The 17,445-nt window shown below is 46.0% G+C and overlaps 1 protein-coding gene across 4 annotated transcripts in view; it reads right to left on the bottom strand.

Annotated features, from left to right (window-relative positions):
* Positions 1-194: 194 nt before the first annotated feature.
* Positions 195-17,445, bottom strand: part of SLC23A1 (solute carrier family 23 member 1) — a 31,381-nt gene continuing 14,130 nt past the window's right edge. For all 4 annotated transcript variants that reach the window (XM_035110182.3, XM_088665546.1, XM_035110183.3 and 1 more), the window contains 8 exons: positions 15,949-16,069; positions 14,284-14,440; positions 12,396-12,543; positions 11,174-11,279; positions 8,844-8,973; positions 4,633-4,776; positions 2,716-2,811; positions 195-1,071 (listed from right to left, as the gene is read on the bottom strand). In XM_035110182.3, the coding sequence (XP_034966073.2) occupies positions 824-1,071; positions 2,716-2,811; positions 4,633-4,776; positions 8,844-8,973; positions 11,174-11,279; positions 12,396-12,543; positions 14,284-14,440; positions 15,949-16,069 (1,150 nt within the window). In that variant the 3' untranslated portion in view covers positions 195-823. The remainder of the gene's footprint in view (positions 1,072-2,715; positions 2,812-4,632; positions 4,777-8,843; positions 8,974-11,173; positions 11,280-12,395; positions 12,544-14,283; positions 14,441-15,948; positions 16,070-17,445) is intronic.

The raw sequence follows: 17,445 nt of genomic DNA, 5'->3' as shown, positions 1-17,445 counted from the left end.
ATAAATTGTAGAGAGTGCTACTTAAGCACTGTATTACAGTTTCAGAGCAAGCATAACCTGAGCTGGGGAACAATGAAGAAGAGCTGAGCTCTGTTTGTATGCATTTGGAGGGGATTTCAGAAAAAAATGCTTAATAATTACTTAAAAGCTTTCATAGCAATGTGGTTCAAGGTTTGTTGTTATTAGCTAGCATATTTTTTTTACAGCAAGGTCATTATTTATTTTTAAGTGTCCACAACACTTTACTTAGAAGTGTACTGGAAACAGTACTGGTTCCTTGAGAATTCCAATCAGTCCTCATATTTGTGTATCTAACAATACCTTCCACCTGTTGCATCATTTCTTGCCCTCAAAATGTCCCAAATTCCTTAATTTGAATCACAACAGTAGACTAGCTGTAAAAATCAAATTAAGTTTACAGCAATTATACTTGACTGAATCATTTTGACACTGGAATTTACTTACTTGCTTACTTTGACAGGAGAATACACACAATTCTGCTAATGGCCTTCCAAAAACATAACATAGCACCAACATATCTTTTTCCTTCCAAGCACATACAGGATATACAGAACTGAAAGGGGGTGGCGGAATTCTGCCCATGAACAAAGGTGTCTTGCTGATTTACAGATTGCTAAACCGTTCGCCAGGCTGAACCATTTCTCTTTAACTCGACATGTTGGAGAAAGAAGGTAAAAAAAGCTTTGACCAACCGTGCATCTCCTCTGCCAGTGTGACTTGCTTGAGGCATGTTCACTGGGGTATGATTTAAATACCCTACTATCTGGGATGGTCCAAACTCCCATACCTTATGGGAGTCTCTTCAAACTTTTGTACATACGACTTTAATCTCTGCCGTGTTTGCTGTCTGTTCTGGTGTGCTGGAATCCCTCTTTGTTCCGCAGTGAAAACCCACGAAGACTGGACACACTGGCACATATTTTAACCACTGGATCCTTCTAACCGCACCCATTCCAAATGGAAAATCGTAACTCTTCAATTTTGCAGACGTGCCGCTGTTTGCATGTGCCCCAGCCTTCCATTGTACTAGGCCACGTTCCTCTAGAGTCCCTGGGAAGGAGTATAGATTGGGGGGGGGGGCGTGTTCAAAACAAAGAGGAGAACCATACAATCTCTTAACAAAATAAAGCAAGTTTACAACTGCAGATTAAACCTGAGATTTCTCATCTTAAAAACTATTTTTCCTCAATGGTACCTGCAGCAGTCTTGGCCAAACAGCGACAGACAGTAGTTAAAAGGAACTGCAGCCTAATTCAAACTTGGTAGAAAGCACACAATTCTTACCATCTGCAATATGGGTTGTTCATACAAATGCCCCTCCAGCAAATGCGTAACACTCCAAATTCAGAAAGTGGTCAGTGTGTGTGATCAGGATTCTACTAAAGAAACTCTTGCTGTGTTTAAGTGTAGACACATACTTGTGCCCGCCCGCCCCCCACAATCGCCGCATATGCAAGTGCTATCTCTCGAGCCCACAGCAGTCTATGAAGGGCCAGTGCCAATGCTTCCATGCTCCACCACTGTTAGTGGGGTAGGAGAGCTAAAGGAATTGTCACCTCTGACAAGCTATGCTCCCCTTTGGTTTCGGACAGCACATGGGTAGACGAGCCTAAAAAGCCTGGGACACACATTGGGTCTCATTTACCAGAAGTAATGTATTTAGCATTAATTCTGGAAGTGCATTCTTGATTTCTGACCAAACTAAGCCTCATCTAAGAGGTTCCTTTGTTTTTGGTAATTGAGCCACCATAGATGCTAGAGGGCTGTGAGAATGTGTGTCCCGAGCTTTTTAGACTCGTACACATGTACTATCTGAAACCAAAGGAGTGCATTGTTTGCCCCATGTGAAATCATAGAATCATAGAGTTGGAAGAGACCACAAGGGCCATCCAGTCCAACCCCCTGCCAAGCAGGAAACACCATCAAAGCATTCTTGACATATGACTGTCAAGCCTCTGCTTAAAGACCTCCAAAGAAGGAGACTCCACCACACTCCTTGGTAGCAAATTCCACTGCCGAACAGCTCTTACTGTCAGGAAGTTCTTCCTAATGTTTAGGTGGAATCTTCTTTCTTGTAGTTTGAATCCATTGCTCCGTGTCCGCTTCTCTGGAGCAGCAGAAAACAACCTTTCTCCCTCCTCTATATGACACCCTTTTATATATTTGAAATAATATTGGCATTATTTTCAGCTCTCCTACCCTGCTATGTAGGGTTGCTACACTTTACTCTTCATCTCATCTCAGTCCTGAGATCTGAAGTCCTCTGTCTGCTCTTTAGAGTGATCTTTAAAGAGCATGCAAGAGGGGTTTTTACCTCTCAGCCTCAGTGCTGGGTGCTACAGCACACAAAAAATAGGAAATAAAATGGGGCTGGCAGACCAGTTCTTGCAGCTTGCCAGGCCTGATCCAGCCCACCTCCTGTCATTTTATACCCCAGCTATTAATACTGCCCCAGCTCCTAAATCCTGATGTACTGCAGTTCCACCACTTCAGCATATCATACGCAGTCTAGAATAGGGCCAACACTGATGTATATGATATAAAGTGCTGGTTTCTGTTCTACAACTGTGTGATCTCTTGGTTCTGTGCAGTGCCAGCATCTGAACTAGATTGGTCTGGACCCAGCTTTGCTTCCTAGGATTCTGTACACTCAAGGCATGAAATGCAAACTGCAAGGAAATGAAACTGCTGTACCTGGGATGGTATTGTCCAGTATGAATGCAATGCCACCTCCAACAAACATTTCTGTGGTTAAGAGCACTGTTAATATTTGGTCCACTTCAGCAATACCTAGAAACAAGATTGAAAACATGCCTATCGTATCACAAATTCAAAACTGCTTTTGGAGCTTAAACTGAAGCTGCAGATGGGATAAATGTTAAATTTAGTAAATTAAAAACATTTAGTTTACAATTGAAACGTCGGTATATATGCTTTTGTATGTCATTTACTCCTCCCCCAACCCAGCCTTTCCATAGAGTTCAGAACCCTATTTTCTTACACTCATTTTCCTACAAAGGGAGGTGGCACATCAAACCAGTTGAAGGAAGAGGCCTTTTCTACCATCCTTTGCCCTCACCGTCAACACATACCCAGACCCCAAGTTCTTTGCCCTCATTAGCCAAAGATAAAGGTCCCAGAAAGCACGTTTTTGGTTCGGTAAAGGTAAAGGTACCCCTGACCGTTAGGTCCAGTCGCAGTTACAACTCGGGGGTTGCGGCACTCATCTAGCTCTATAGGCCGAGGGAGCCAGCGTTTGTCCTCCGACAGCTTCCGGGTCATGTGGCCAGCATGACTAAGCCGCTTCTGGCAAACCAGAGCAGCGCACGAAAACGCCGTTTACCTTCCCGCCAGAGTGGTACCTATTTATCTACTTGCACTTTGACTTGCTTTCGAACTGCTAGGTGGGCAGGAGCTGGGACCGAACAACGGGATCTCGCCCCGTTGCGGGGATTCGAACCGCCGACCTTCTGATCAGCAAGCCCTAGGCTCAGTGGCTTAGACCACAGCGCCACCCACATCCCTTTTGGTTCGGTAGGTTTAGGCAAACTAAAGAAGTGGAGTCTTTCTGTCTCTCCTTCCCACCCAATCCACCCATCGCTCCATTCACACATGCAGTGTACTGCATGGGTATCTCATTTCTCGGTTTCCTTTCTCTCTGACCTGCCCTTTGCCCCCAAACATCCTTGATGACTGAGAAATCATGGCCTGGGGACTAGCTTTTGACACCTCATTCCTTTCTTTTTAGCCATCAGGCTAGACAGAAAAAGTAAAGCTGTTTCCATCAGTACATAATATGTCGCTACGTCATTCTTCTAGGTCAGGCTTCCTCAAACTCGGCCCTACAACTCCCATGATCCCTAGCTAGCAGAACCAGTGATCAGGGATGATGGGAATTGTAGTCTCAAAACATCTGGAGGGCCGAGTATGAGGAAGCCTGTTCTAGGTCTTTAGCGCTGAATTCCTTTTCAAAAGCCATTCCTATTATGCCCATCAAATAAAGAACATGTGTCAGAAGCTGCCTGAGCCAGACCACTGGTATACCAAGCTCAGCACTGTCCACACTGACTAGCAGCCGCTCTCCAAGGTTTTGGAAGTGAAGCCTTTCCCAGCCTACTTGGAGATGCTGGGAATTGAAGCTTCTGCACTTGGAACTGTGGTCCTTGGCCCTGGCTAGCAGACACTGTGTGTGTGTGTCTGTCATCGGGACAAAGGCTGAACGACCCCCAAGTACCATGCACATCACAGAGTCCTAGAACTGCCACAAACAATTGTAATCACAATGCGGAGCCACAAGATGCCTGAAAGATCTATGTGTGTCTTTAGTTAGAAGCCAGGCTGCCCCATACAGAAGCTGACCAGACTGGCAGGAGACACTTAGATTGACAAGCAAGCTTCACTGCTGTTCCTGCTCCAGCTCAGGAGGAGGGATCAAAGGGGTGGGAGCTGAGGTCTGCTGCCTCTCCCTCCCTCCCTCCCTCCCTCCCTCCCTCCCTCCCTCCCTCCCTCCCTCCCTCCCTCCCTCCCTCCCTCCCTCTCTCTCTCTCTCTCTCTCTCTCTCTCTCTCTTTATTGTAGGACCAGCCCAGAAATCATCCCGACTTTTCAATACCTGTGTTGATAGCATTCGGGCGCGAATCTAAGTAGTTTGGGACGGTGAGGCCAAAAAACATTGCGAAGCCCAGGACGAAGAGGTTGCGGGAGGAGTTCATGTCGACAAACTGCAGGTTGGAGAGCCCCACTGCTGTGATCATGCCTGCAAATGGGAAAGGGGAAAAGCACGGCTTTATGATACATGCGCGGTGGACTTATTAAAGATGAGGCAGCAGAAAAGGCCAACCCAAGGGACCGACTTTCGTAGTCAGTGCTGCTTCAGAACAATTCTTGTCTGTAAACTCTTTGTTTTGTTTTTTTCTGGGATCACACACATTGCAGCAATCCCAAGTGAATCTTCTAACTAAAGGGTAGAGAAACTGTCAGGGGGTAAATTACCGTAATCAATCCTTAACTAAAAGTAGAAATTGTAGAAAGATTTTGACAGGTTTTTCTGAGCACTCAGGGTCAAAAGCAGGGGTCAGCAAACATTTGCAGCTGGGGGCCGGTCCACTGTCCCTCAGACCTTGTGGGGGGCCGGACTATATTTTGAAAAAATATATGAATGAATTCCTATGCCCCACAAATAACCCAGAGATGCATTGTAAATAAAAGGACACATTCTACTCATGTAAAAACATGCTGATTCCCGAACTGTCCACGGGCCGGATTTAGAAGGCGATTGGGCCGCATCCGGCCCCCGGGCCTTAGTTTGGGGACCCTGGTCAAAAGAAAGTAATTTAATGCAACTGTTGCTGAGACATTTCAAAGTTGTTGCGCTTTCGTGTTTTTTTATTACAAAAAAGCCAAAAAACCCTGCAAAAATCTGGACATATGGCAGCCCTAATGGCAGGTGGGTGCCCAGTCCCCCAAAATCTTGGCTCTGCCCATGGTATCCAGGGTTTTGGATCCCTGCTGAAAACAAATATCCCTGTAGCCCCAAACACAACGTCACTAGTTCGGGATTGGAGGAGCCGCAGGCCATGATATGTGGGTTATACATAATGAAATTTCAATCATTACAAGAGTCTTTATATTTTCAGGGCTCAAGGGAGTCTTTAGGGCCCTTCCCCCTGGCTAAATTATGCAAACTAAGGCTGCATACACACTATACCTTTAAAGTACAGCCCCCTCCCCACCCACCCCAAAGGATTCTGGGCACTGTAGTTTGTTAAAGGTTGCTGAGAATTGTCACTCACAAACTACAGCACTCAGAATTCTTTGAGGGGAGGAATGTGCTTTGTGCTTTAACAGTTTAGTATGTATTTAGCTTTAACTGTGTGTGCAGATTTCCTTAGTTCTCACACTTGATGCAGGTCACCCTACAATTCAACCTTTCAACTTTGGATATTTTTATGTATCACAGAACATTCATATCACTTATTCTAGTCCTCTCTAAGGGTGCTTCCAGAGTCTGCCGCTAGTTCTGAGTTGGATTCAATCTCATACTAGTAAATCAAATGTACACATTTAGATTTGATTGGGAGGGGGAAGTCTTGCACAACAAACCCAGATTTTTTGCTGTAAGGGAAGTGACAGGAAAATGCACTGCAAAATGTAGCAAAACACTGTTTTGATGCAACAGTCACCTAACCTCCCTGCAACATATCAAAATGAAATGTTCGTTAAATAGCCAATGTTGTCTAATCTATCTGCAAGCATATCAGGTTGAATGCTCAATAAATAGGTTGTCTGGAAACACCCTAAAATATATTAAATCCCCTTTTAATCCTAGAAAGCATCAGCAAATCATCCAGTTAACTGAGAAATCCCTGCAATATTTTAACTTTAAGGCGCTGAGCTGTGCCTAGCATTTTGCAGAAAATAAACAGACTGGGGAAGAGTAATGTGGGAATGAGATTCCCCCAAATAAGTGTTTTATGGTCATCCTTAAATTTTTAGTAACAGACAGTTTTACTTTCCTTATGGAGACTGTTGCTGTGCCTCCAGGTAGCTGGTAAAATAAAATACAGCTATGCCATATTTGGAAACATTTTTGTGTGTGTGTTCTGAGAGAGAATATTAAAGTGGGAGAAATAATATTGACAAATCTCCTTTAATATATAGATGCCTTCCTAATAGTTTTGCTTTTGTATTTTTAGCCTTGGGAAGTCTCTGAGGTGTTTTTAAACTGCTACAGCATTGCTTTTTGTCAAAACTTTGCAAAACTCACTTCCCTCTTCACTTTAATTTAATAGTCCTCATGCGGCCATCTCTAAATCTTTCATTCAGATGTGTATTCTGGAAAAAGAGGAGGAAAAATAGGGCACCCTCAGACCTAATACGTATCTGAAATGCTGGCAGGGAATCAAACCGTTGCAAGCTTTTACTTTGTTCAGGTTCAGCTGTGGTTTAAATTGTGCTTTTGGCTCTGCTTCAGTGAAACCAAGGCTCCTTAACTGACTTGGCATACGTGAACCAGACATTCCTCCCCTTATCTACAGGCAGGTGCCGTTGCAGGGGGTTGCACTAGTTGACCCCCAAGACCCCTTCCCTCTCTACAATTAATGATTCTATGATAAGGGTTGGAGGGAGCTGTAGCTGAAAACATTTGGACAGGACCAGGTTGGGGAAGACTATTGTCATTAAGATCCTGGTCTAGGCTGAAAACACGTAACTATTTCCACATGACTTCTTCATCATCTTCTTCTTCCTCGGCAATCACTTGTAGCCGAGTGAGATTCTCTTCCTTGAATATGGCCTTAACAGTGAGTCCATAAGTGATTGTGGAGGCCAATTCTGGATCCACACGTCCTTCTACAGTGGGGACACAGGTTTCTAGGCAGGAGTTGATCACGGCGAGGCTTTGCCAAGCATGCCTTCCTCTTAGCATGTTTCTCTCTTTCATCCTGAGTTTGAGCATCTTCATAGAATCATAGAATCATAGAGTTGGAAGAGACCACAAGGGCCATCCAGTCCAACCCCCTGCCAAGCAGGAAACACCATCAAAGCATTCTTGACATATGACTGTCAAGCCTCTGCTTAAAGAAAGGAGACTCCACCACACTCCTAGGTAGCAAATTCCACTGCCAAACAGCTCTTACTGTCAGGAAGTTCTTCCTAATGTTTAGGTGGATTCTTCTTTCTTGAAGTTTGAATCCATTGCTCCATGTCCGCTTCTCTGGAGCAGCAGAAAACAACCTTTCTCCCTCCTCCATATGACATCCTTTCATATATTTGAACATGGCTATCATATCACCCCTTAACCTTCTCTTCTCCAGGCTAAACATACCCAGCTCCCTAAGCCATTCCTCATAAGGCATCGTTTCCAGGCCTTTGACCATTTTGGTTGCCCTCTTCTGGACACGTTCCAGCTTGTCAGTATCCTTCTTGAACTGTGGTGCCCAGAACTGGACACAGTACTCCAGGTGAGGTCTGACCAGAGCAGAATACAGTGGTACTATTACTTCCCTAGATCTAGATGCTATACTCCTATTGATGCAGCCCAGAATTGCATTGGCTTTTTTAGCTGCTACATCACACTGCTGACTCATGTCAAGTCTGTGGTCTACCAAGACTCCTAGATCAGGCATGTCAAACCTGCGGCCCTCCAGATGTTTTGGACTACAATTCCCATCTTCCCCAACCACTGGTCCTGCTAGCTAGGGATCATGGGCGTTGTAGGCCAAAACATCTGGAGGGCCGCAGGTTTGACATGCCTGTCCTAGATCCTTTTTACATGTACTGCTCTCAAGCCAGGTGTCACCCATCCTGTATTTGTGCCTTTCATTTTTTTTGCCCAAGTGTAGTACCTTACATTTCTCCTTGTTAAAATTCATCTTGTTTGCTTTGGCCCAGTTGTCAGAGTCTATGACACCTTTGGTAAAGGCTGTTTTCCAACTGGAGCACTCGCAGGCCAGTGTTTCCCAGTTATCAAGTGCTTATACTACTTTTTTTTTTTTTTTAGATTTGCCTTGAGAGTGTCTTTAAACCTCATTTGTTGTCCGCCGGTATTTCACTTTCCATTCTTAAATTGGGAATAAAGCAGTTGCTTTGGAAGATGATAATCAGGCATCTGAACTATATGACCAGTCCAATGAACTTGAAGTTGAAGAATCACTACCACACTACTACAAGTGAGTGACTATATTATATAGGTTTTCTTGCACATTGATATATATATGTGTGTGTGTGTGTGTGTGTGTATATATATATATATATATATATATATATATGAAATAATAATATCCTGCTCACTGTATTTTGCACAGCAGAATAGAGGTAGCTTACCAAACAACGTGCAGAACATCCCTCCAAGGATTGGGTCAGGGAGGGAGGCAAACAAAGCTGTAAATTTGCCAATGGTCCCTAAAATGAGCATGATTCCAGCACCGTACTGTACCACTCTCCTGCTGCCTACCTGCATAGGAAGAGCAAACACACGAGTAACAGCCAGTTAATCACATGTTCATCCTTCACAATATTGTTACTCATCTCCATGTCTGCTTCCCATATTGCTGCAGGAAGAGGGGGGTTTTGTTGCATCTATTTATTGGTGTTGTACTGTTAGCTAGACTATTAACGTCTCCGGGATGGGAGAATTTGCATTTCTTTTGTACAGTAAAAAGGTAAAGGTAAAGGGAAGGACCAGGTGGAACAGAGCCTAGGGCTTGCTGATCAGAAGGTCGGTGGTTCAAACCCCCACGATGGGGTGAGCTCCCGTTGCTCGGTCCCAGCTCCTGCCAACCTAGCAGTTCAAAAGCACGTCAAAGTGCAAGTAGATAAATAGCTACCGCTCTGGCGGGAAGGTAAACACCGTTTACCCTTCCGGCGGGAAGGTAAATGGCACTTCCGTGCGCTGCTCTGGTTCGCCAGAAGCAGCTTAGTCATGCTGGCCACATGACCTGGAAGCCAGGTTGTTTTATTGGCTGAGGGAGCCAGCGTACAGCTTCCGGGTCATGTGGCCAGCATGACTAAGCCGCTTCTGGCGAACCAGAGCAGCGCACGGAAGTGCCATTTACCTTCCCGCCGGAGCAGTACCTTTGACGTGCTTTCAAACTGCTAGGTTGGCAAGAGCTGGGCCCGAGCAATGGGAGCTCATCCCGTCGCGGGGTTTTTAGTACCTGTATATACTGTATATACTGTGTATAGTACCTGACGACTATAGACTTTGCCCTTACTGTCATAAGAGATCATTAGTCCCAAGTTTTCATGAGCAAAGTGAGATTTTAAGCTACAATCCTGTGCACACTAACCTGGAAGTCACTCCCCTTGAATTCAGCCATCCAAGCTATGCCCCTTTAAATTCTGCATGTGGAGCTGTCTTATAACAGGTCATATGCAGGATACTTGACATGGTGCCCTCCAGATATTGCTTCAGCTCCCATCTTCCCTGACTATCGACCATGTTGGCTGCGGATGATGGGAGCTGGAGCCCAACAGCATCTAGAGGGCACCACCAAGGCTACCTCTCCGCCAGACTTCTAGCCCAGCGCTCTCTGCTCCAGCAAACAGCAGCCCTCCCAGGTCTCAGGAAGAAAACGGAACTCTCGCCTCTCCTTTCATCTTCTACACCTGACACTGGAGACTCCAGGGATTGTACAGGTGGGGCATTCTGTGTGACAAGGAATATGGATGGGCGGATCTTTCAATGGACAATCTCGGCACCAGAGCTACACCTGTAGAACCACTGGTGCAAAAACCGGTCTCTGTAGGAGAGCCCATTCATTCACATATGAAAGTTCTGATGCATGCTTCCTGATGTTCTGTCCTTAGCACAGGGGTAGCTTGGTCACGGGACCCAGGTGGCGCTGTGGGTTAAACCACTGAGCCTAGGACTTGCTGATCAGAAGGTCGGCGGTTTGAATCCCTGTGACGGGGTGAGCTCCCCTTGCTTGGTCCCAGCTCCTGCCAACCTAGCAGTTCGAAAGCACGTCAAAATGCAAGTAGATAAATAGGAACCACTACAGCAGGAAGGTAAACGGCGTTTCCGTGTGCTGCTCTGGTTCACCAGAAGCGGCTTTGTCATGCTGGCCACATGACCTGGAAGCTATACGCCGGCTCCCTCGGCCAATAATGCGAGATGAGCGCGCAACCCCAGAGTCGGTCACGACTGGACCTAATGATCAGGGGTCCCTTTACCTTTACCTAGCTTGGTCAGAGATGAAGGGAGCTGCAGTTAAGTGGCCTCTGAAAAGCCACAGCTTCTTTGCCCCCTGACTTAGCATCTACAGTTTAAAAAGAGGTTAAGGACCTCTGCCAAAACCTAGTCTGACCTAGTCAATGGGAGCTTCCTCTTCTCCCTAACCCTGCACCCAATGAGCTTTCCCTATCAAGAAACCACTGGAATAGTCCCAGCATTCCATGGGAGGCCGTCACGTACAAAGGAACCAGAAGCCCAAACTATGATGGGACTGGAAGATCAAAACCTGCTGCTGATCTTGTCCAGGTGCCAGAAACTGGGAGCCTCGTGCTGCTTCTGCAGCAGAGAAGAGAAGCAAGCAGCTGTGTTCAGCTCCGGCAGATGTTCCCGACTCTCCTCCCAGCATAGCCCCAGGAACCGTGGCTGGCAGAAATCCAGCAAGAAACAGAAGGCGCCATCAAACATCGCAGGCTGGTACCTTGGTGATGCCCAAGACGCCAATGTTGGGGCTCGAGGAAGTAGAACCATTGCCAGTGCCCAGCAGACCAGCAATGATGCAAGAGATTCCCTCTGTAAAAATGCCCCTGAGAAGGAAGAGCGAGAAAGAGAAAAGTACTCCAATTATTGCATTAGGTTTTCCACATGCCTATCTCCAACAGCTGTTGTTGTTTTTCTGCAGAAGGGAGCTGCAAAAAACAAATAAAAATCAAATAATACTTTACTTTTTTATCATTTATTTTCCTGCCTGCCACCCAACAAATGCCCAGCCTTCAAGGGCTTCCGTGGTGAATTACAGTATTAAGCAATCCCAAACTATGTTGAAAAGCATAACCATCAGCAACGTAAAATTAAGACCATGCAGTGGCATTGAAAGATTATGTGATGGATAATATCCCGAACCACTTGCCCTGCTCCGCTGCATCCCATATTCCAGATACTCTGACAGAGGTACCCCCAAAAAAGCAATCTCACCAACAGGAATAGGAGCAAACACCCTCCTTTCCCCACCAAACTCCCAAGACTATGACCATTCCTCATGCTTGGAGACAGGATCGCAGCACAGGGGGCTAGCATTTCCAGGCAGTATCCGGAAGGGCTCTTGTTTGAATTCTGTGCAGCTGTTGTTCGAGCAGACAATCCTGAGCTGATTGAACCAATGGTCTCACTTGCACACCCTCCAACATCGTGGGGACACAAATCAGGACGCGCCACATTTGGTCCCAAGCTCTCGCACATGCGCAGTAGCACAAGACCCCAAAGCAAGTGGCTTTCGTTCCGGCACTGTGCCAGCTCACTCGTGCCAGAATGCCAGGCCCCCAAAATGGGATGTTTCGGGATCTAATCAAGCTCTGGGATTGGCTTCTATAATTCCGGGGTGTCCCCGAGTGGCAAGACAGGTTCCTCATCCCCCCCAATTTGTTTGTTTCGACAGGTCGATCATTTGATGTGGGAACAACTTCTGGAAATTTGAATGGGAACAAGTATATTTGGTAGGATAAGCCAGCTTTCCACACAGAGACAATGCAAGGGGGACCCACCCCCACCCCCCATTTAGATTGTTTTTATGCATAAAAGGTGGAAGTCCAAGAAGACCACAGGCTCCCCCATCTCTGACCTAGTGCCCCGGCTACTGAACTACCATTCCCTGAGGCGATGCCGTCAAATGTCCATGCAATGCAAGGAAGCTGCGTATCTCCTACCTGTTAATGGCATGCACAGGAGGAGGCGGAGCACCGGCAAGCCTAGCACAAGCATAATAATCGCCAATAGACTCAACGATCCCACACAAGGTAGCGCTGAACATGCCCAGCACGGCGGCGGCTGTCACTGTGGGGATTCCCCACTGGCCTAGAGCAAGCAAAGGGGGGCAGCCGTTAGCTGGAGCAGAATGTTGCCTTAACTTTAAAACTGAATAATAACAACAGCAATAATCACAATAATTTTTATTATTTGGACCCCACCCATCCGACTGGTTTGCTCCCGACACTCCGGGAGGCTTCCAACAAATATAAAAAGCATAATCAAACATCAAACGTTCAAAACTTTCCCCATAAAGGGCTGCCTTCAGGTGTCTTCTAAAAGTTGCCTAGTTCTTTATCTCCTTGACATCTGATGGGAGGGCGTTCCACAGGGTAGGTGCCACTGCAGAGAAGGCCCTTGGTATAGCCTGACCACTTTATTCCTCACTCATACCACATCACCTCTCTCACAGATTAACCCACACAATCCCTTCTACCAGGCCAGTCCAACACGCGGCCCTTGAGGGCATTTTTGACGGCCCTCAGCAACATTTGACCCACCCCACCCATGCAACCTTCCCCCTGCTGTTTACCAGGCTTTGGGAAGGACATGTGAGGGCTCCGACAGGGTCCTAGAATCTTCCTGCCTCCTTCCCAAAACCTAGCTAGGGACATCCTAGGTAAATGTAAAGGGACCCCTGACCATTAGGTCCAGTCGTGACCGACTCTGGGGTTGCGCGCTCATCTCGCATTATTGGCCGAGGGAGCCGGCGTATAGCTTCCAGGTCATGTGGCCAGCATGACAAAGCTGCTTCTGGCAAACCAGAGCAGCACATGGAAACGCCGTTTACCTTCCCGCTGTAGCGGTTCCTATTTATCTACTTGCATTTTGACATGCTTTCGAACTGCTAGGTTGGCAGGAGCTGGGACCAAGCAACGGGAGCTCACCCCGTCACAGGGATTCGAACCGCCGACCTTCTGATCAGCAAGCCCTAGGCTCAGTGGTTTAACCACAGCGCCACCTATACCCTTTTAAAATGTGGCTCTTTTCTGGGGGGGGGCTGTTATTGGGTGGTTGTTTTTATTCTGATTGTATATGTTGTGATCTTTTCTGTGAACCACACTGAGACCTCCGGGTATAGGGCAGTATGTAAACTCAATAAATTATTATTAATAAATAGCAATAACAACAGCAACAGCAACAACAATGGCTAGCACTTAGTATGTGTGAAGACACAGACTCATGAAATTTCGGACTCTTCCCCCATAGATGCAGCTATGGACTATCCCAAGGCCTGTGGCTATGGGGGCTGTTCTAACGAGGTCCTGCACATCATACATTTGGGGTGCGGGTGGCGCTGTGGTCTAAACCACTGAACCTCTTGGGCTTGCCAATCAAAAGGTCGGCGGTTCGAATCCCCATGACGGAGTGATCTCCTGCTGCTCTGTCCCAGCTCCTGCCAACCTACCGTAGCAGTTTGAAAGCATGCCAGTTTGAAAGCATGCCTGCGGCGTTTCCGTGCGCTCTGGCTTCCGCCACAGTGTCCGTTGTTCCAGAAATGGTTTAGTCCTGCTGCCCACATGACCCGGAAAGATGCCTGTGGACAAACGCTGGCTCCCTCATCCTGAAAGCGAGATGAGCGCCGCAACCCCAGAGTCGCCTTTGACTGGACCTAACCGTCCAGGGGTCCTTTGCCTTTTACCTTTACAATTGCCAGTAAAGCTCTACTCAGCTCTGAAGCTTACTGGGTGATTTTGAGCCCACAACTCTACCTCGGAGGGTTGTTGTGAAGATAGAACGGGGAGATGGAGAAGCAAGAGCCAGATGGGACTATCCATCGTTACTTACAAGGGTAAGGGAGGCGGAACCACGGTGCAATGGATACTATTTCTCCTCTAGCGTCTGTTCTGGCCTTGAATCCATAGGCATCTACATCACGAGGAAATACATCTGTCACTGTCAGAATGTAACACAGCAGCCAGACCACCAAGATGGCCAGAATGATCTGAAGAGGAAACAGATAGGGCAATGGTACCCACTGCTTTCACTGCCCTAACTTTCCACACGCCCACAGCCTTAGAGCGAATCCTGTGAACTCAGACGTAAATCTTGCCAAGTTCAATGAGACTTACTTCTGGGAAACTGGACAGGATTGCAGCCTGAGTAATTCAAGGGGTGGGGGTGGGGGGACAGGAGCAGAAGCTTTCTGCTTTGCTATCAATCAATATGCCTTTGCCAGCTAGTAGCTGTACTGTATTTACATAATTTTATTTATGTGCGGTGGTTGTTTTAAACTCTCTCTCTTCTTTTAACGTATGTGATTGTTTAAACCATGGGTAGGCAAACCAAGGCCCGGGGGCCGGATGCGGCCCAATTGCCTTCTAAATCTGGCCCATGGATGGTCCAGGAATCAGTGTGTTTTTACATGAGTAGAATGTGTGCTTTTATTTAAAATGCATCTCTGGGTTATTTGTGGGGCCTGCCTGGTGTTTTTCCCTCTTTGCTAGGGAAGGGATATTTCATTCTCGCCAGGTGATTTTCATTGATACTCGGCCCAGTATACCTGAAGTTGCATCTCCACCATCGTTCAGCCCGGACACTGAGGTCCAGCGCCAAGGGCCTTCTGGCGGTTCCCTCACTGCAAGAAGTGAAGTTACAGGAAACCAGGCAGAGGGCCTTCTCGGTAGTGGCGCCCACCCTGTGGAACGCCCTCCCATCAGATGTCAAAGAAATAAACAACTATCTGACTTTTAGAAGACATCTGAGGGCAGCCCTGTTTAGGGAAGTTTTTAATGTTTGATCCTTTATTGTTTTTTTAATGTTCTGTTGGGAGCCGCCCAGAGTGGCTGGGGAAACCCAGCCAGATGGGTGGGGTAGAAATAATAAATTATTGTTATTATTATACTCTGTTGAGTTCCCTTGAACGAGTCATTTACTCTGAGCTTAAACCTATCCCACAGGGCAGGAATGAAATGGTTGTAGGGAAGCCACATTTGAGGGTTGCCATATTTTGGAGAGAAAAAGAAAAAGAGGACACATTCGTAGACTTCTGCTTTTAGCTATGGATCGCTATGACAACTCTCATTTTACATGCCCATGAAAATGAGGGCATGTCCTGGAAAATAGAGGACATTTGGTATGTTGTTTTTTGAATTAAAAGGCAGAGTCAGCTTAAACCTTCCAGTGACGGACCAGAGTGAAGACTTGCTCACTCCAAGCTGCTCACAAAGGCCATGATTAGCCGATTCAAATAAAGAATTTTGGCGGGAAGTCCCACAAGCCGGGAAAGAATTTCTCCATGTCCCAGGGGGGCCGGGTTGGGCCGGGCCGCAACGGCCTCCCACCCAGAATTCGGGTAAGTGAACCTTGTATACTACCCTGAGGTTGTTTTTGGAATTAAAATGTAATAAGTAAATAAAACAAGCCCTTGGACAATGGAGTGAAATCATCAAAATCTGACCAGACAGTGACCATGGCAAGTTTGCCCTATTGAACAATGGGGACCTTTCTTACCGGGAACATCTTGAAGATCTGAATTCGGAACACAGTGCACCCTTCTCCCCGTTTGTAGCCAGGGAGGAGAAAAGACACGTTTCGTAGGTACTGAGCAAACAAAATGATTAAGAAAATTGACCTGTTCAAAAGAGAAAAAGGCATTTTTACGAAAAGCCGAGATCAAGAGCAGTCAGGGCAAAGAAACATTGGTAACAATTCACGCAACTTCAAATTGCACGTCTTTTGTTACTGTTAAGGATTCGCTCACCAAGAACATAATGTTATCTGTGCAACTTTGACTTCTACATTTTTAAAAACAAAAATAGGCATTCCTGGCAGTGGCAAGTCACATGAACTGGCCTCAAATCTGTTCTGGATGGAGAAATTTAACAACACAGGAGCAGGATTTGGCCTTATAAAGTGACTTGTGCTTAGGAATTACAACTCTGCTGCTCTTCTGATCCTTTGCAGACTTGATTCGTTCTTTCTCCACAAGTTGTAAAAATAGTGCAGTAGAGTCCCTAATGTCGCTTTGATTTTAATCTGACATTAACACCCACAACCCTGTGATAGCTGAGCCCGCATGGCAGTAATAATTCATGTCTAATAATCTCGGTGTACCTAGTTTGCCCTGGATTGTGCCCAGTAAATTTAAGATCTGTTTTTATTTTCTGATTTTACAAAGATTTTATGTCACAGTGGAATATATGCCAGGATTTAATCGAGATGTTATTGGGTCAAAGCTGGTGTACCAGAGACACTCATTTTGGAATTTAAACCTGAATCTTGATAATTGTCAAAGCAGTAGCTTGAAAATCTTATACTATTCTGTGGCCTTTTCCTTTACCTCTTCCTTTCGAACAACATCATTACAACTAACATATTAGTGAGCACTTTACACATTTCATATAAAACTGAGGATCAGGTAGGAAACGCTCCAAAATTAGACACATAATCACACATCGAATGACTTGATGAGAAAGTCTTTGGGCAACTGGCTAGTTTGTACATCTGCAGTTCATTGCTTTTGAGATTATGCAGTACAGTGGTACCTTGGTTTAAGAACAGCTTAGTTTATGAACAACTTAGATTAAGAACGCTGTAAACCCGGAAGTAGGTGTTTTGGTTTGTGAACTTTGCCTTGGAAGCAGAACATGTTCTGCTTCCTATTAAGTATGTTCCATTTGGAAATTGAGTCCCCCACTGCTATGGGGAAGCACGCCTTGGTTTAAGAACTCTTTGGTTTAAGAACGTGTTATGTATTAGTGTATATAGTATTCCCTCAGGTCCTTTACAGTTGTTTTAGGAGGGAACTTTAGGAGGGAACTTTGAATTATGTTTGATACATTGTTTGAGCCAGCCTCTATAAAAGCAGGCCGGCTCGGCAATGCAGTTCAGTTCTGTTCCAGCTTCCAAATAAAGAGCTGCTTTGGAGAGATTGCTGTGTCGTCTGCTATGCTTACCCACAACTTAACAGAACGGACTTCCGGAACAGATTAAGTTCATAAACCAAGG

This window comes from Zootoca vivipara, chromosome 3, assembly GCF_965207765.1.
Source record: "Zootoca vivipara chromosome 3, rZooViv2.hap1.1, whole genome shotgun sequence".
In the NCBI taxonomy this organism is placed as follows: domain Eukaryota; kingdom Metazoa; phylum Chordata; class Lepidosauria; order Squamata; family Lacertidae; genus Zootoca; species Zootoca vivipara.
Note: the sequence above shows the minus strand (reverse complement) of the source record. Positions and strands in the feature narration are given on the sequence as shown.